General features: G+C 45.9%; 1 protein-coding gene across 2 annotated transcripts in view; it reads right to left on the bottom strand.

The window, feature by feature from the left end:
• STARD3 (StAR related lipid transfer domain containing 3) overlaps positions 1-20,433 on the bottom strand; it is a 175,390-nt gene that overhangs the window by 53,231 nt on the left and 101,726 nt on the right. For both annotated transcript variants that reach the window (XM_077459488.1, XM_077459487.1), the window contains one exon: positions 10,854-10,949. In XM_077459488.1, coding sequence (XP_077315614.1) covers positions 10,854-10,949 — 96 coding nt within the window. The remainder of the gene's footprint in view (positions 1-10,853; positions 10,950-20,433) is intronic.

Raw genomic sequence — 20,433 nt, 5'->3', positions numbered from 1 at the left:
CTCTAGTCTGTCCCATTGATGTAGAATTGACTTCATCTCAGCATCAAGATCAGCCCTTTCCTCTCTGTCTGGTTTTCTTTGCCGAGCCACCCAACCTTTTATCTGTCGCAGTCCAATGTCTTCATCTTGTATTCGCCCCCATTCCTCATTAGTTCTTGCTAATGCCTTAGGCAGGGACCGGGCCTCCCCGCTTGTCTGTGCTGCGACTGCTGGAGGTGTAAACTTGCGGAAGTCTGGAATTTCATCCTCTTCCTTTTGTTCATCAAGCTCTCCCAATGGAGTTTCAAAAGTAACCCTCGACAGACCATCAGCATTGGTATTCTCTGTAGCAGAGCGATAGCGAATTGAGAAGTCATACTTTGCAAGGCGAGCTGCCCAACGTTGCTCCAGGGCTCCCAGTCTAGCAGTATCCAGATGGGCCAGGGGATTGTTATCAGTCCGTACAAAGATTTTAGCCCCTGTAAGGTAACCGGCAAACTTCTCTGTCATGGCCCACACCAGGGCAAGGAGCTCTAGCCGGAAGGAACTATAGTTATGAGGGTTTCGCTCCGTATCCCGCAGGGACCTACTGGCATAGGCAATCACTCTTTCGTGTCCGTCCTGCATCTGTGACAACACTGCCCCGAGTCCGTAGAGACTACCGTCAGTAGATAAGAAGAATGGTTTGTCAAAATCAGCATAAGCCAAGATGGGGGCCGATGTCAGAGCCTCTTTCAAGGTCAGGAAGGCCTCCTCTTGCTTCTGTCCCCAGGGAACACTTTGACTCTTGGATTGCCCAGCAGTTCCTCTCAAAATCTCATTCAGAGGGCCCGCTATCTTTGCATAGTCTTTGATGAACCGCCGGTAGTAACCAGTCAGACCAAGGAAGGCCTTCAACTCACGCAGCGTTCTAGGCTCCGGCCATTGTTGAATGGCAGCCACTTTATTTTGGGATGGCAGCACCCCGTCTTTGGACACCGTATGGCCTAAGTACTCGATCTCCTTCTTGAAGAGATGACACTTCTTTGGCTTTATCTTCAGGCCATGGGCCCGCAGTCGCTCAAGTACCTGTCCTAATCGGGCCAAGTGTTCTTCAAAAGTAGCAGAGTACACTATAATATCATCCAAGTATATCAGGGTAGCTTCAAAATTTAGATCTCCCAGACATTTTTCCATCAGCCTCTGAAAGGTTCCTGGGGCATTAGACAGCCCAAATGGCATCCTATTAAATTCAAACAGACCCATGGGAAGTATGAATGCTGTCTTTTCCTTGTCTTGTTCAGCCACCGGTACCTGCCAGTATCCACTTGCTAAATCCAAGGTGGAGAAGTATTTAGCCCGCCCTAGGGCTGTTAGGGACTCTTCGATGCGAGGCAGAGGATATGAGTCCCGCACTGTGCACGCATTCAATCTCCGGTAATCCACACAAAATCGAATGGTGCCATCCTTCTTCTTGACAAGCACCACTGGGGCTGCCCAGGGACTTTGACTACCCCGAACCACTCCTGAATCGATCATCTGTTTCAGCAATGTCTTCACCTCTTGATACAACTTGGGTGGAATCTGTCGATATCTCTCTCGGCTTGGGGGAGTGTCCCCCGTCGGTATCTCATGGGTGATAGCATCTGTGCAACCAAAGTCATTGGCATTGCGGGCAAACGCAGCTTGATTCTCCCACAGCATGGTTTCAACTGCTCGTAAATGATCCGGACTTAGAGCTTTCACATCTATCTCCATTTGTTCCAAGATGACTGTCCCATTCCATTCTGGGGTCGGTGCCTCTGCAGGCTTTGCAGTAACTGCCAAGGTCCAAGCAGAATTGCCTATCGGAGCTAGAGTCACTTCTCCCTGACTCAGCACTTCTCCCCGATGTAGGTACACGCGAGCCAGTTCCACTCCTGGCACCAGAGAGACTTCCCGTTGTCCAACGTTTACAGCTCTTATGGGTACTCGTCCATTTTGGACTACTGCCAGTGTCCGGGCCACTAGGACATCCTGACCTAACTCTCCCAGGCCTGCAGGCTCAATGATCACCTCCATACCTTCAAGGTTGCGGGAGGTTCCCACGGGCAAAGTCAGTATAGTCTCCCGATCAGGAGGGAGGGTAAGGGTAGCCCTTCCCGGCACTCGAATATTTCCTACAGACTGATGTACTGGGACACTCTTCTGTGTCCCACAAAACCGGATTAACCGTTGAAATGCCTTTTGCGTTGGTTTGTGTGGAGTGGCATTCTTCCAATAGCCCGGCCCCCTTTTAGTGAACATAATTTGATCCAACTCTCGCAGGATATTCATGCCCATTATCACCGGTACATCTTCTTTGAAGGTTTCAGGGACCAGCAGGATACCTTTTTTTCCAACTTCCTGTCCACACAGACGTACATTCATCCATACGACACCTGTGACAGGGATTTGTTGCTGGTTAGCTGCTGTGACCCGGATCAATGTCCCCTGTTCTGGCTTGGCCAGTGCTTGAAAGTAACGGTTGAAATATGACTGAGGCATGGTCGTTACCTGTGATCCGGTGTCCACTAAACAGTTGACTGGAATGCCTTCAAACTCGGCTCTTATGGTGGGACATCCTGCAACCAGGTGTTCGGAGCTGTGCTGAGTGGCCTGACACTCTACTTCCCCCGCAGTGTGCCTCATTACTGCGGGGGCCTGAAGTTTAACGCCGGCTCTGGGCGTCTAGGCAGGTCCCTCCGGCATTCTCTAGCGAAGTGTCCTTTTTCTCCACACCGCCAGCACTGAGCCTCTCTGCGTTGTTCTCTCTGTCTGTGTGCGGGAGGCGCCCGTAGGCCTGGACTGGCCGAGCTCACTGGAGGATATTGAGGGACTCGGTAGGTGGGAATACGTGGGTAAGGATGCTCTGGTGCAGGAACCATCGAGGCAGTCTGATAAGGTTGTTGTTGCCCCAGATATGCAACCTCAGGGGGGTAGCTCAAATCCATCCGTCTCTCTATTTGCGTCAACTTCTCATGCATGAGACCCAGGGAGCTTTGTAGGTCCTGCACCACTCTAACCAGGACCTCTTCATTCTTCGCAACCCCGAGGGAGGCGGTCTGGGTCCGTATCACTCCAGAGGCATAAATTTCTTCTTTACTTCGCTCCACGGCCTCAGCCAATATTTGCCGAAAATTCAGTGTAGGGTCCACTCTGACTCGTTCCCGTAGGGCTTGTCTCAGGTGAGAGCTGTAGAGTCCCAGGATCAATTGTTCCCTCAGTATCCGGTCTGCGGATCCCATGGCGGTTATCCCGTCTGCCTCTTTTTTCTGTATCTCAGCCAGTACTTCCTGTAGAGCCGTTGCATATTGTGAGACCCCTTCATTTTCCTGCTGTACCCGGTAGAAGAACTTTGCCCGGAGGTGGCCCGCACTAGCTGTTTCACCGTATATTTCTTCTAGAAAGCGCACAATCTCTTTCAAGGTACTGCGCGTAGCTTCCGGTTGTAAGCAAACAGTTTTCCGCGCTTCACCCTCCAGGGCAGCCAAAGCAATTTCCACCTGTAGCTCTGGGCTGACATTGTAAATTCTAGCAACGCTCTGTAATCTCGTCACCCAGTCTGACAGTGACATGTTCTGGCCATCAAATTTTGGCAACAAGTTAAAAAGCATGCCCATAGGGAGGGTCCTTGTAGGGGTTCCACCATTACCTAAGGCATTCACATCAACATCAGGTACGTTGCCTTCAGCCGCCTCCATCTCTGTAACCGTACCCTGCGCGCAGCGCCACTTGTAGCGGTCAGAGGTATAGGAGACCGCAATGCAGGTTTCAAGTACGGGACAGCAGACAAGGAGGCTGAAACAAAAAACCGGCTTTATTAAACAGTAAGATATAATGGCCGGAGGAGGAGGATAACAGTATTAAGAATTCACAGTAGTTTACAGTAAGGCTAACTGGAATGTGATACACAAAATGGCTTTCCCGCCAACACATGCACAGTGATACAGGCTACCCTCTTCTAATATGTCCTGCCTGATTCCCGCTTATCGGGACACGTTTCTACAACGTACTATCTCAGTAGGGACTGTACTATTCCCTATCACAATCCAGCACCGGTGCTCACTCACAGTTTGTTAGACAGCTGGAGGGTCCCTTGTCTTGGCCTCCTTCATGAGGCAGGTGAAGTCCAGTTCCTAGTGCTGCAGCTTGCCCGTCTGGGACGGATGGATGAACACAGATGCGGCCCAAAATCACCACAGCTCTCTCTCTCTGCCCGAGGTGCCCGATCTTTAGCTGGATACTGCGACTCTTTATCCACACAAAGTCTCCCTCTCCTCAGGACAGACTTGACTTTTCCTCAGCTCCGCACAGGAATTCCTCAGCTGCCCACACACTCCTCACAGTTCTCTCTCACTGCCACTTCCTGTTTCCTCTCCTCTGAAGGGTCGGCAGCAACAGTGACATCTTGTGGCTAAACTGGAAATAGCAGGCTGTATATATTATAGATGGAACACAGTGCAATATAGTTCAGTAATCCTAGGGGCTGACCCCTACAAATGTATGACTAAAATTGAGTTTATTTGATTTTTCTTATAACAAAAAGTAGAAAATATATTTTTTTCTCAAAATTTTCGGTCTTTTTCCATTTATAATCGCAAAAAATAAAAATCGCAGAGGCAATCAAATACCATCAAAAGAAAGCTCTATTTGTGGGAAGAAAAGGACGCAAATTTCGTTTGGGTACAACATCGCATGACCGCGCAATTACCAGTTAAAGCAGTGCAGTGCGAAATTGTAAAAAGACCTCTGGTCCTTAGGCTGAAAATTGGTCCGGGGCTGAAGTGGTTAAGCCTGATCAATCACTTGACAAACCCATTTGGAAAATAGTGGATCTTGACGCTGCCTGTCCATATCTTGGACCCTCTGGCAGTACAACAAAACCTGTGTTTTGCGAACCTGAGCGGTCGCCTTTATAAAGACTCTGATCGCTCTTACTACATCAAGAGACTGTAGTGCTTTCTCTTCCCCAGATTAAGGCTTCTGGGGAGAAAGGAGGAAGAATATTATCTTGGTTTAAATGAAAACCTGTTACCACTTTTGGTAAGAATTCAGGATGAGGACATCAAACCACCTCATCCTTATGCATGATGTAATATGGCTCTTACAAGACAGAGCCATTATTTCAGATACTCTTCTAGCAGAAGAATTGGCAAGCAAAAAAAGATTATCTTTCTTGTCAAAGAACCAAGAGTATTTCTCGTAAAGTTCAAACTGCTGATTCAGCAAAACCGAAAAGACCAATTTTAAATCCTAAGGATTTAAAGGTGCCTTGATAGGGGGATAAACCTGGTTACCCCCTGAATAAGCTACCCACCAAGAGTGGGAAGCAAGAGGCCATAGGAAAAGACATCGACACGGCCTGGATCTGGCTCTTGATAAAGTCAAGGCCAGCTTCATTTCAGATCCCATATGCAGGAATCCTGCCTATTGACATACCTCCTGGGGTGCCAACCCCTGGATCCATACCAAGAAACCTATGCCTTCCAGATTCTATAGTAGTCTGTAAGCCGGCTTCCTGGCATTAGTCAAAGTAGACACTAATGAAGGAGATCACCCATGATCTTTTATAGAGTAGGATTCAACAGTCAAACCTGTTAAACTCCTTATACCGGACCTTGTGCAAGAAGGTCTGGCTATAATGGCAGAGTCCAAAGGACTTTTACTGCCCTCTTTATGATCTCGATAAATTAAGATCTTCTGGGACCCGGCTGGGGCCACCAGAATCACCTCCTTCTGTTCCTGCTTAATCCTGCGGAGAAGGCGTGGAAGTAGCAGAGCTGGAGGAAATGCATAGCGGACCCCCTGTTTGACATAAAGTTGTCGATCTTATTAATGAATCTGGATGCGAATAGGTCCATGTCCGAAGTACCCCATCTGACATATTGCTAGGAAGATGTCGGGGTGAAGAGATCATTCTCCTGCAAATAATTGTTGGCGTTTCAAGTAGTACGCCTGAAATATTAAAATTGCCGATAGGCAAGGAGTGTTGTGTTCTGCCAAAGCTACAACATTATTCACCTCCCGGTTTTTATTTTTTTTGGGCTGCACGACTTCTCGTGCCTCCCCTGGTGGTCGATGTAAGCCACCGCCATGGCTCTGTCAGACTGAATCCTGTCAGGACAGTCCCGTAATCTGACCGCCAAGATTCTATGGCCAGATGTGCTGCCTGAAAGTTGATCGGCAAGGTCCTCTAACCTGGACCCTCTCCCCTGGACAGCATCATCTTCCAGGGCTGCTCCCCAGCCTAGAAGGCTGGCATCTGTTAACACCTTGCAGGATAAAGATTTTCCCTCCTGCTGGATAACCACCACCAATTTAGGCTCTAACCTATGTTGGGAGCCAAGCGTATTGGAAACAAACAAGGCCTGAAACCTCTTTATTCCAGACCGACAGGATGGTGTCTTGAAGCAGTCTTTGAATAAAACTGCGCATAAGGGACGGCCCTGAAGAAGGCCACCATTTCCCCTAAAAATCTCCTACAACCAAATTAAGGAATTTTCCTTAAGCCTGATGAGTTGAATTAGTCCTACAATGGAACTGATTCATGTCTGGGGTAAAAATACCTTCTTCTGTATGGTATCTATAACCAGCCCCCAAGTAACCTCCTTGATGGTTTTAAGGAGAATCTTCCTAGGCTGAGAATCCAACCTAGAGATTTCAGATATCTACAGCTGAGATCAGACTCTGGTTTTAGACCTGAGACTGAATGATCTATTAAAAGTAGATCTTCTAATAGGCTAGGGCAGTTATGCTTTGAGCCCTTAACCTGGCTAAAGGAGGTGCCAGAATCGTTCAGAACACTCGTAGTGCTGTGGCTAAGCCGAATGGCAGTGGCACGATTGATAACAATTTTATATTTCAAACTGCAGAGATTTCTGGTAAGCGGGAAACTTTAGCGCATGGAGATATACAACTCTCCTCCTTGCAGGATGGACACAGCCGATCGAATTATGAAAGGATCGCATGTTCTAGGGACCGATTCAGATCTCCAAGATCTAGAATGGGTCTTACCTCTGTTTGGCTCTGGGACCTAAAAGGTTTGAGCCAAAAAAAAAACCTGTTCCACTAAGGGAATCTCTGATATCACCGACTGGGATAACAGCTGATGCAGAGGCCAGAAAGAGAGACTTCTCTTTTTTCCTTATTTTTTTTTTCCTTTCTCTGGAATCTTAGGAGCATTCTTTGAGGAGACGGACACTCTTGCATAAAGACTGCCGCATCAGCAGCCCCAAAGACCCTACAGACAGCACCCAAACAGGACCCGAACCCTCAGATCGAAAGCCGATTGGGCCATCTGGGCTTTTGAAACTCTAGATGTAACCTAAAGAAGAAAATCCCTCTGCTCTTAACATTGTTCCTGCCAGACTTTGAGAATCGCAGGAACTTTCCCCTCAACCGAACGAGTGGGGGTGCTGCTTCATGAGAAGGCCTTAGCATTCTGCTTTATGGACTTTCTGCCCCCAAGATCCTGGTGCTGCCCTTGGGAACTAAGGCATAGGAGAGGCTGCATGATTAAAGGAGAACGGTTTGAACCTCCTTTTACTGGTAAAGAAAGCTTTACCCCTTTTGGATGTACTTATCCATTCTAAATAGTCGTAACCCAGAAAGGCACACAGACTGGCTAAGGGTTTTCACTTGGTGCTTCGGCTGATTAATATTTCAGCCATGGTCTTCTGCAAAAATGCACTATTCCAAGTATAAGCCATAGGGCTTAAACGATGGAGACCTCCATAGCATCTGTGAGACACAGCGCGTCAAATACACCAGCCCCTTGCCGAGCCTGCTGATCAGGCAGAACTTTCAGGTATCTCACACCTGTTCCTTAACCCTTGGAGTCCATCTTTCAATGCATTGGCAAGACTCAAAACGTGCTCCACCAAAATAGGGGAGCAGACGTTAAAGGGATAATGGACTGAGTTACTCCAATTGCAGCCAGAACTGCAAAAGACATCGTCTTTAAAAGGAAAATCCAAACTTAAATTGCTGGATCCTTTAACATCAGTGCATTATCTACTGGACCTGTGAGACTCTGCTCACTGAGGTGATTGTAGCATTAATAGCTGGAACCCCCCATTTCTTCATAGAAATTTTCCCATTCAGAATACATAGCTATGCATTAATAGGAAAAATATCCCCAGGTGGGGGAGGTTCAAATGAACCCTATTAGAGGTAGATACCTCAAGAGCCTGTGCTGCAGGCAACAAAGGGGTCAAGTAAGGGAGTAGACAAACACCTGACCTGTGCAGCTACTCTGTCCCTGTTAGGATCCTCCGAAGAGAAAAAATAAGTATCTTCCAATATTTGGGAAGATCTACCTGATCCCCAGCCTCCTGCACCTCAACAAAGGGGCCCAGAGGACTAGATGGGAATCTGCTATCTGTTTCAGATTAACGGCCACGATTTGCCAAAGAAAATAAGAAAAATATAAGAAAAAAAGGCAGCTGGCTGGCATTCAAGGAGTCAAAAACCGCCAATCCCCGCCAAGCCCAGGAAGTGATCAGAACCCCCCTTCATAGCTGAGGGTCTGAGCTGGCTTGAACGGAGAGGAGAGTGAAAGCTTCTACCATTTCCAGTGTCAGAATGGTGAATGCTCAATGCAGCCTCCAGTGGTGACACATAGACATGACAACACAACACAATACATACTTGCCGCAGGGTTTTATCAGAGATAAAAAAAAAACAATCTTTGCCCTTCACGGTAGGCTCCGAGACCTTGAAAGGAAACCTTCAGAAACAGGGGTACACTCAGAAAATCCCGCAATCCTGGACCTGCGAGAAGACCCTGCCAGTAAACTTTTATTGGCCTTACTACCAAAAAGTACTAGATCCCAGGTCCCAGCTTTAAAAGTATTCGCAAGCAAAACCTTGTGTCTTCGGATGACGAGGCCCGGGTGCATTTAGTCCATTACGGATCAGAACGGATCCAGTCAGGATGGCTGGCTCTCAGAGGATTACTGCCTGTGGAGCTCAGTACAACACATCTTTAGACGTGCCCAACGCCTTAGACACTGGCGAAAAAACTGAGGACTCCCAGTAATGGGAGGGGTTATATGGGGGAAGTTCACGCCTTAAGGGGAGTGCCAGTGTCCAGTTCCTGATACGCTGATATAACCCACATAGTTATTACTACGGCTCTGTACCCCCTGATGTAAGAAAATAAAAACTAACTGCTTTATAAAGTGTTAGCAGAAGTTTGGCTTTGATTTGTTTGTCAAGTCTATCTAAATCTGCTATTGCATCAAACCCTCTTCAAAGACTGACAATGCTGCTGTCCAAAGGGGTCTCTGTTGCTCCTCCATCCAGAGTGAAGCCACCCTAAAACAGGAATGTATTATAGCCCAGGTGAAGATAAAAGGAAGAAAAAAAAACAAAAAATAGGAAAACGAATGCAGCCATCCCACATTTAAGGACTGGTACGCTGCAATAGAGGTCGACCGATATGGGTTTTTCTCTGGCCGATGCCGATATTTAGAAATCATGGCGGCCGATAGCCGATATATGATGCCGATTTTTTTGGGCCGATATGTTAGGCCGATTTTATTTTATTTATTTATTTTTTTCCTTTTTTATTATTATTATTTTTTTTAATCCCCCTTGATCTAACACACCTTTCCCACTGGGGCGTTTTTCAGGTGCTTTTGGGCTAAAAATAGCGCCTGTAAAGTGCCTGCAAAATGGCCCCCCTGCAGTCTGTGTGAAAGACAGAGTGCTTTCACACCGAGGCGATGCTCTGGCAGGATCTTAAAAAAAAGTCCTGCAAGCAGCACGTTTGGAGTGGTGTATACCGCTCCTCCACCACTCCTGCCCATTGATATGAATGGGCACCACTGCCGAAGCGCATGCAATGCGATTTGGCAGCAGTGCTTCATGGGCGCATTTAACCTCTTCCTTGGCCGCTAGCTGGGTTATATGTGCCCCACTAGCAGCCAAATAGCACCGCTAAAATTATGGTAAAGAGCTGCTAAAACTTGCATTTACTTGCATATATTTATCTAGCATTTACATTTATTAAACAAAACAAACCTCCAATCAGTTTACTTGTATGTATGATTTAGATAAAAAAAAAAAAAAACCTATATATTAAATAAAAACAGGTAGTCAAACCTTTTGGACGAAAAAAAAAAAATGGGCTAACTTTACTGTTTTTATTTTATTTTTATTTTTTAAATAGTGTATTTTTTTCCCAAAAAAATGCATTTGAAAGACCTCTGTGCAAATGCAGTATGACATAAAATATTGCAACAACCGCTATTTTATTCCCTAGGATCTCTGCTAAAAAAATATAAATAATTTTTGGGGGGGTCTAAGTGATTTTCTGGCAGAAAATACAGGATTTTTACTTGTAAGCAACAAGTGTCAAAAAAGATTTAGTCTTTAAATGGTTAAACTGAGAACTTCTACACACAGAGATGACTTCATTCATTCAAGTGTAAACATTGTATCATTTTGTTCTTTTCTTGGCAGCCTGCCCAGAGAGGAGGAAAGACGTTTCTATGAGACTCAGGCAACTTACACTGACTTCTATTACAGAACTCATTTCAAAGTCCCGCTGTAGTTCTAAATCGGCTTTTTATCAGCACAATCGGCCGATGCCGATTATTTAAAAAACGGCCGGCCGATATATCGGTCGACCTCTACGCTGCAATACATTAAATTTGTGTTTTTAATACAAAAGTAAATGTTTACTTTAGTGCTGAATATAATAAACATCGAAAAACCACAATAGATTGCATATAACAATCTCCATGACAGATCACTTCAGAATCCTATGCCATTCGTTTTCTCCAATAAGATCCTATGTGACCTTTAAAATACTCCTGCATAAGAGGCAATTATGCTCACTATATTTTTAGACATTTATTCATACTAACCTGACACACAGCCACAGTCCTGTTCCACAAGACCATCTTCTCAGGTTGTAATATAACCTCTTGGTATACAACTTCTGCAGGACACTGAATTAAAGCCTGAAAGCATTAACACATATTAAATATTTCAAACATTGGACAATGTGTATAGATAAATGTGAGTGAACATATAGAAGGGAATTCAAAGAAAAATGTGGGCTTTTTCAGTAATGCCCTACACTAAATGCAATACCCAATAGCAGCAAGATTTTATTTTCTACTGATGTCAGAGTAGAAAAGGAGTCATTCTCATTTTTATAGGTTACTTTATATGGTTATTGAGTTAGCCTGCTTAAGGCAGATTTAACGTCAGGCAAAAACTTTTATGGCACTGTACAGCATAAATTACGGGACTTCATCCAGGGATGGGGTTTTGGGGATGAGGGAGGAGGGGAGGTGTGGGCTCTGCTAGGCTATTAGCATATTTCCATTCCCCACAGCTTTATTGAAAGACCAGAAGGTTACAACATCCATATGAAACAATTCAAAAGTACCAAGTGTCAAAGATGGTTGGTGTGACATACAAGATACAACCAGAGCAATATACAAAATCTAGTTGCAATACAGGTGATGCAAAAAAGACAGAGCCATAAAAAACGACCATTGGGTGTACCAGAACGAGGTGACCATCTTGAGAAGCAACCTCATAGAAAGTAGGCAAACATCACTCAGAGTAGAGTGCCAAATCCAAGAGAGTTTTTCTGATTTAACCTTGTAGCTCTAATGGCCCCATCAGGAGGATCGTTTCCAGGGAGGGACATACAGTATATTATACAGGATTTATATAGCACCAACAACTTGAAGGTCAGTTCAACTAACCAAAGGTTGAAATAAATCTAAGTTGACACAGAGGGAAGTAAGGAAGGAAGGAAGGAAAAAGAAAGAAGAAAGAAAGAAGAAAGAAAGAAGAAAGAAAGAAGAAAGAAAGAAGAAAGAAAGAAGAAAGAAAGAAGAAAGAAAGAAGAAAGAAAGAAGAAAGAAAGAGAAAGAAAAAGAAAGAAAAAGAAAGAAAAAGAAAGAAAGAAAAGGGGGGGATTCCAGGGAGGGAGCAGAGGATAGTTAGGATGGGGGAATGGGAAAATGCCAGAACAGGCACAAAACACAAAAGTAAAGCACAATCACCCTAGTGCAATACAGTTTACTAAGAGCAACACTAAACACTTCACGCAATACATTCACATAATTCCATAGCAGTTTGTGTGTCAAAAACAACCCTCCTGGATGGCCACTGCAAGATCTGGATAAGAGATCACCTCTGAATGGGCCAATTGACAGCATAGGAAACCCAGAAGCCACTGATGTCAATCCTCGGCGTGCCCGGGCTACTGCCCATGCGCCCGGTCCAGCCAAAGACACGCTCTATTGAAAGGAAAACAATTGCCATGATGGTGCATTTTGAAGGTGTGGCCTCTTTCAAGTCACTTATGAAATGAGGCCATGCCACTGAAGTATATCACTGTGGCATCTGATATCGGCTGGTCAGTGGTTTTGTTATCCTGAGTGGAAGCGCCGATCATTAGGACATGCAGCAGCACGATCTGTCACAGGACACATCCAATGGGTGATCAATGTACCAGCTCACTGCTGTTCACTGGATATCAATCACTCTTGAATATATAAAAGTTGATTTTTTTTATTTTATTTATATTTAAATGCTATACAGTGTACACACACTTTAGATGGTCACTATACACTTCACGAAGTACATCAGGATTAATTTTCACACATAAACACCATAGTTTGTGGACTCTAACTTTCACACAGACAAAATATTGTACACTGATTTGGGCTATTTTCACCAAAGAAATGTAGCAAAATACATGTTAGCCTAAATGTATTAAAGCAGAATTCCACCCAAAAGTTGAACTTCTACTCGTTGTACTCCTCCCCCCCCTCCGGTGCCACATTTGGCACCTTTCAGGGGGAGGGGGGAAAGGATACCTGTCTTTCACAGGTTTCCTGTTCCCATTTCCGGGAGTCTCAGCCGCGGGGTATTGACGCCAGCGCCTGGGCTCCCTCCCCTTCCCCGGCCACCGGGCCAGTAGGAGAGAAGAGCGGAGCCTCGCACATGCTCATTAGGGTTCACGGCGTGAATCCGTAAGGCTTCACTGTCATGTTCCCTTACTCGCAATGGAGGCGGCATGCACCCGACAGCTGATGGAACATCAACTGTGGTGCCGACATCGCTGGACTCCGGGACAGGCAAGTGTCCCATTATTAAAAGTCAGCAGCTGCAGTATGTACAGCCGCTGGGTTTTAATTTTTGCAGCGGTGGGCAGAAACAAAGAAAAATGTTTTTTTTCCCCCAAAACGTACACCCTTTTTTTTGTTTAGCAAAAAATTTAAAATTCCAATGGTGACTAAATGCCAACAAAAAGAAAGCTCTATTTGTGTGAACAAAATTATAACATTTTAGTTTGGGTACAGTGTTGCATGACTGGGAAATTGTCAAAGTGTAACAGCGCGGAAAGCTGGAAATTGGCCTGGGCAGCAAGGGGGTAAAAGAGCCCAGTATTGAAGTGGTTAATAAACTGTACTACACTAGGGCAGATGTGCGCTCTCTTTACCTTTGTGGTGTTACAGAACTCTTCTTATTACCCAGTGGAATTATCAGAGAGCAGCAGCACCACAATGACCGAGTATTTTTATCATGAGCAACACTTTACCAGCATGCCTTGATGGTGTATGACAGCCGTCATTAAATGGCGGCCCGCGGTCCGAGTCCGGACCGAACTGAGCTTCTGCCCGGACCGCCGTGCCGCCAGCATAGTAAATTAAAGCAATCACTGGTTTGCTGGGACCGCAGGTTTCCCCAGCAACCAGTGACGCTGCGCGCATGCGCCCGCCCCCTGCTCCTGGCCGCGTCTCTCGAAGCTGAAGAGAGACACACGCTCACAGGCAGTAGGGGTGTGATGTCACATGTGCGCCCCGCCCCCCTGCTGCTCGCGGTTCCCTATTCTCAGGTCCTGGCTCTCCTTGCCAGGCAGTTTCAGTTGTGCCCCCGCTCCTGCTGTAAAGGTATGTGGGCACATTATGGATCATTCATGATCAATCATGTTTTTATTGTGCACACTGTTGGGCATATTTTAAGGGGCACACTGATAGGTATATTATTAATATGCACAATGCTGGGCTTTTTTTGTAAGGAGCACATGGGTATATTTTTATGTGCACACTGATGGGCATGTTTTGTTAAGGTGCCCCTTAACAAAATATGCCCATCGGTGTGCACAATAAAAATATACCCATCAGCGTGCCCGTTAACATAAAATAAGGGTCACGCTGATAGGCACCTTTTATGTTAAGGGGTACTCCGATGGACAAATTTTATTTTGCGGGGCACGCTGATGGGTATATTTTTAATGTGCACATCGATGGGCATATTTTGTTAAGGGGCACGCTGATGGGCACAACAAAATGTGCCCTACAAAATATGCCCATCGATGTGCACATTCAAAATATACCCATCAGCATGCCCCTTAAAATAAAATTTGTCCATCAGAGTGCCTCCTAACATAATGGCCATCAGTGTGACCCTTATTTCATGTTAAGGGGCACGCTAATGGGCATATTTTATTTTAAGAGCAACACTGATGGGTACATTTTATATTAAAAGGGGCACTCTGATGGGCAAATTTTAAGTTAAGGGGCGCGTTTTGTTGTGTCCATCAGAGTGCCCCTTAATATAAAATGTGCCCATCAGCATGACCCTTATTTTATGTTAAAGAGGGATTCCACCCAAAAAAAATATATTAAAAGCCAGCAGCTATAAATACTACAGCTGCTGACTTTTAATAAATGGACACTCACCTGTCCCGGGTTCCAGCGATGCCGGCAGTCGAGGCCGAACGATCGTTCGGGCTCTCGGCTGCTGTAGTCACCATTCTAGGTGAGGGAAATCAGGAAGTGAAGCGAATCGGCTTCACTTCCCGGTTCCCTACTGCGCTTGCGCGAGCCGCGCCGCGCAATAGGAAATCTCCGCGCTGTCACTGGGACCCGTGTGTGTCCCAGCAGACAGCGCGGCAGGGCAGGAAATGGCGTAGACTCCCACAGGACTCTATGCCCGGAAGTGGGTGAAAATACCTGTCTTTGACAGGTATCTCCACCCCCCTCCCCCCTGAAAGGTGTCAATTGTGACACCGGAGGGGGGGAGGGATCCGATCAGCGGAGGTTCCACTTTAGGGTGGAATCCTGCTTTAAGGGGCACCCTGATGTGCACAGTTTATGTTAAGGGGACACTCTGACAGGAATGCCCGATGTAAAGGGGCACTGCGATGGGGGCACCCGATGTAAAGGGGCACTGCGATGGGGGCACCCGATGTAAAGGGGCACTGCGATGGGGGCACCCGATGTAAAGGGGCACTGCGATGGGGGCACCCGATGTAAAGGGGCACTGCGATGGGGGCACCCGATGTAAAGGGGCACTGCGATGGGGGCACCCGATGTAAAGGGGCACTGCGATGGGGGCACCCGATGTAAAGGGGCACTGCGATGGGGGCACCCGATGTAAAGGGGCACTGCGATGGGGGCACCCGATGTAAAGGGGCACTGCGATGGGGGCACCCGATGTAAAGGGGGACTGCGATGGGGGCACCCGATGTAAAGGGGGACTGCGATGGGGGCACCCGATGTAAAGGGGCACTGCGATGGGGACACCCGATGTAAAGGGGCACTGCGATGGGGACACCCGATGTAAAGGGGCACTGCGATGGGGACACCCGATGTAAAGGGGCACTGCGATGGGGACACCCGATGTAAAGGGGCACTGCGATGGGGACACCCGATGTAAAGGGGCACACCCATGGGCACATTTTGTTTTAAGAGCAACACTGATGGGTACATTTTATATTAAAGGGGCACTTTGATGGGCAAATTTTAAGTTAAGGGGCACATTTTGTTGTGTCCAGAGTGCCCCTTAATATAAAATGTGCCCATCAGCGTGACCCTCAACATAAAATGTACCCATCAGCGTGACCCTTATTTTATGTTAAGGGGCACCGTGATGGGGACACCCGATGTAAAGGGGCACCGTGATGGGGACACCCGATGTAAAGGGGCACCGTGATGGGGACACCCGATGTAAAGGGGCACCGTGATGGGGACACCCGATGTAAAGGGGCACCGTGATGGGGACACCCGATGTAAAGGGGCACCGTGATGGGGACACCCGATGTAAAGGGGCACCGTGATGGGGACACCCGATGTAAAGGGCAAATGTAAAGCTATCCTAGTTCCAACTATCCACATGTTTAATATTGTAACTGAAACTTGACAATAAATATTGTTGAAATGCTAAGGAAATTGTACATTTCTCATGTTTTTGATAGATATACAGTGACTACAATCTTTCTGAGTCATAGCACAGACTTGAGATTCGGACCTCGGCCCAAAGAAAATTTTGGCGACCAGACCTCCTTGAATTTTAATTCATTACCCCTGGTGTATGAGATCAGCCCATCAGCTAGTTTTTTGTATGTGAACTTTGCATAACAGGCTGAGGCCTGGCATTACTAAAATAGGCCAACAGGAAGTGTCACATACTATATTTCTATCTTTACCCGACTGCTGGTTGGAAGCTAAACAGAGGGGACCTTGAGTGGAGAGTGAACAAGTTTTGCTTTTGACTGCTGGTGATTGCTGTGTTGCATCTTTAAGTTCTTTTTGGGGATTTTGCTTGCAGTTTTTAACACCTTTTCTGTCACTTTTTAAACAGCCTTTTTTTTCTTTCCTTCCTTCAGCCTACTAATTAAGGGGAGTGGTTAATTGGTCACAGGTGATTGAGGCCTATATAACTTTTGCCGGCTATACACGGTTCAAATTGCGAAAGAATTTTCTTATCTAAGAATTTTTGTACGAATTTCGCACCATTAGTGGGCTACAGCAACAGACAATTTTCGTGCAATCAAATTTGAGGAATTGGACATGTTGAAATTTTTTTGAAAAACAAACAATTTTCTAATCAATGATGGGAGAATTGTGAGAAATGTAATAAGAAAAAAATGCGCATGTGCAAGCAAAGAAAATCTAAAAGGAGAGAAGAGAAGATTACTGGCCAAGAAAATTATTCTCTGTAGCAACACGAGGTGAAATTGAAGGCTTGGTCAGCCGAATTTCGAAAATCAATGGTGGCATAATCGGATCACAAAAAAAAAAGAAAAAAGCTTTCTGATTATGAAAAGAAAATTTGTTCGAAATTCAACCATGTACGGCCTGCATTTCTGGAGAACAAATTTTGAGCTTGCCACCTTTTTGCCTGCTGGAACTTAGACCAAGTGGAATTGGACTAAGTGGAGAGTTAAAAACCAGAGTTAAAAAAATGAGCTTGTAACAGGGGTCAAAGTACCTGTGTAGTGCGAGTACGTGAGTGCACGTGGGCTGTATTGAGTGTTGTCTGAGTAGTGTGTGGATCGTTAGTACGTGTGTATTGTGTATGCGCACGTTGTCTTGTTGAGTACCTGTGTATTGTCTTGTTGAGTATTAGTATTAGGAAGCTAGTTGTTAGGTAATTTGGACAGGGTATAATCCCCAATCCTCATTAACCATTTGCTTACTGGGCACTTAAACCCCCCTCCTGCTGAGACCAATTTTCAGTGCTGACGCACTTTGAATGACAATTACGCGGTCATACAACACTGTACTCAAATGAAATTTTTATAATTTTTTTCCCCCACAAATAGAGCTTTCTTTTGGCATTTAATCACAGCTGGGATTTTTCTTTTTTGCTAAACCAAAAAATATGGAACATTTGGGGGGAAAAAAAATCATGTTTAATAGTTTGTTATAAAATTTTGCAAACAGGTAATTTTTCTCCTTCATTGATAGGCGCTGATGAGGCAGCACTGGTGGGCACAGTTAAGGTGGCACTGATAGGAACAGATAAGGCGGTACTGATGACCACTGATGGATGGCACTGATGGATGGCACAGGTGGGCACTGATAGGTGACACTGATGTGCAGCACTGTTGTTGAGGCACTGATGGGTGACGCTGGTGGGCATTGTTGCCTATTGCTAGGGGGCACAGGTGGACACTGAGGATCTGGCGGCAGCTCGCCGTGATCGGACCGATGTCCTTCTCACAGTTGTCGATCAGATTCTTTTCTTCTCACGCTGCCAGCGTGAGGAGAAAAGATAGCTGATTACCAGCTCTGTTGACATCACATGATCAGCTGTCATTGGCTGACAGCTGATCACGTGGTAAGGGGTCGGGATCAACCCCTTACTCCGATCTGTGATCCAGCGAGTCTCATATACTCGCTGATCACAGAGCGTGCCCCATGTGCCCTGCAAGGGGCACGCAGGCCGCTTGGCACTGGAGGATGTCAATAGGCATCCTCCCGGCAAAGCAGGTCTGCGTTGTAACTGTCATTCGGCTATAGCGCACATCTGAAGTAGTTAAATAAGTAGGTATGACGCCCGGTGTGTGTGGAGAAATGCGACTCTGTGTTTATCTTGCGGCATGTATGCATTCCTTGATTATCTGATCGAGGGTGAATACTGCTGTGCAAAATGGTTTCCCTGGAAGCCCAGCTTCTGAATCTAGGGAAGAAACTGTCAGCACTGAGAAGACCCTCCATATTAAAGGAGAGCCTGGAACATATCCGGCAGGGGCGACAACAGAGGTGGGTGGAGACAAAGAGGTACAAGCACTAGGAAAAAAAAAAAAAAAGAGTAGGTGGGTGAGAGTCAGGAAGGGTTTAGGGGCAAGTGCCAGGGAGGCTGATCCAGGGCTGGAGCATCCAAATAAGTACTCTCCTTTGAGTGACATTGGTGAAACCAGTCAGAGACCAGCACTGCTGGAGCTAAGGGACTCTCCTAGCTGCCGGGGGAAGAATTCCTCCAGTGAGAGTAGGGGGGAAGCGAAGCTAAAGGAAAAACAGATTCTGGTGATAGGGTTCTCAATTCTTAGAAGTACAGAGAGGGCAATTTCTAACAAAGACCTGAAGCGCCGAACTGTATGTTGTCTACCGGGCGCTTGGGTTTGGCACATCACGGATCTTGTGGACAGATTACTGGGAGGGGCTGGGGAAGACTCGGCTGTCATGGTGCACGTTGGCAAAGTCAGAGGCAGATGGTGTGTCCTAAAGAATGATTTTAAAGGACTTGGAAAAGTACCTCCAAGTTAGTATTCTCAGGAATACTAAAGGTAACTCGAGCCACACCAGAAAGGCAGAGGGAGATTAGGGAAGTAAACAATTGGCTGAGGAGCTGGTGTAGCAAGGAGGGGTTTGGGTTCCTGGAGGACTGGGCCGACTTCTCAGTCAGTTACCAGTACTATAGAAGGGACGGACTCCACTTAAATGAGGAGGATGCAGATCCGCTCAGCTGGGAGTAAAGATGGCCAAAAAGTTAGAGGGTTTTATAAACTAGGCGACAGGAGAAAGTTCCAGAGGTAGCGATAGTGCGGAACATATTCTAGAGGGTAGTATTGGGGGCATTAGTGGTAGGTTGACTTTAACCCAAGGTAAGTATAGTAACAATTCCTAGTTGCAATCTTGGAACACCCAATAAAAGGATAGTATGTGACTGGTCTAAACTACGTGGCATGTTCACCAATGCCAAAAGCCTGGCAGACAAAACGGGTGAAATAGAGATACTGTCGTACGAGGAGGATTCGGATTTTGTAGGAATTTCAGAGACCTGGTTCAACAGCTCTCATTATTGGCTAGCAAACATTCAAGGGTATACCCTTTATTGCAGGGATAGAGAGGGTAAAAAAGGGCGAGGGGTATGCCTATAGACCAAGAATAATGTACAAGTGAATGTGAGAGATGACATCACTAAAGCCCCATACACACTATCAGATTTTCTTGAGTTTTTACTTCAGATTTACCAAAACCATGTAGTAGAAGGGCATGCCTGATTGCATACACATTGAAACTCCTAAGGTTTGACCTCATATTATATGGTTTTGGTAAATCTGAAGGAAAAATTCAGCAGAAAATCTGATAGTGTGTATGGGGCTTAAGGGAGCTAGGAAGGAGGTGGAATCCTTAAGAGTAGAGCTATAAAGGGATGAAGCTAAGGGGAAAATAATACTGGTGTGTTATAGGCCTCCTAACCAGTGGGAGGAGGGGGAAGACAGATCTCCTTTCACAATTTGGATTCGCAGCAAGGATGGGAAGTATTATCATAATGGGAGATTTTAATTATCCAGACAGACTGGGCAGAAGGAACCACGCATTCGTCTAAGGCTCGCCAGTTCCTAAATGTCTTGCAGGACAATTTCATGCATCAACTAGAAATAAAGTGTTACTGGATCTACTGATTACCAACAATACAGACCTGATCATGGAAATATGGGGCAATTTAGGAAACAGCGACCACAGGTAAATTGGCTTCCGTATAAATCACACAAATAGGAAACATAAGGGGAATACAAAGACACTGAATTTCAAGAGCCAAGCTTCGCTAAACTAGCAAGCCAACTTCCCTAAACTATGAGCCTTGCTAAAAGGCATAAATTGGGATAAAATCTTAGGAACAAAGAAAGCAGAGGAGAGATGGGTTTGCTTTAAGAGCATATTAAATAAGGGCATTTTCCAA

The sequence above is a fragment of the Lithobates pipiens genome, unplaced genomic scaffold (assembly GCF_037356315.1).
Source record: "Lithobates pipiens isolate NorthernLeopardFrog02 unplaced genomic scaffold, aLitPip1_a1.2 Scaffold_28, whole genome shotgun sequence".
NCBI classification, from domain to species: Eukaryota; Metazoa; Chordata; class Amphibia; order Anura; family Ranidae; genus Lithobates; species Lithobates pipiens.
The sequence above is the reverse complement of the archived record's forward strand: the minus strand, read 5'-3'. Positions and strand labels throughout refer to the sequence as shown.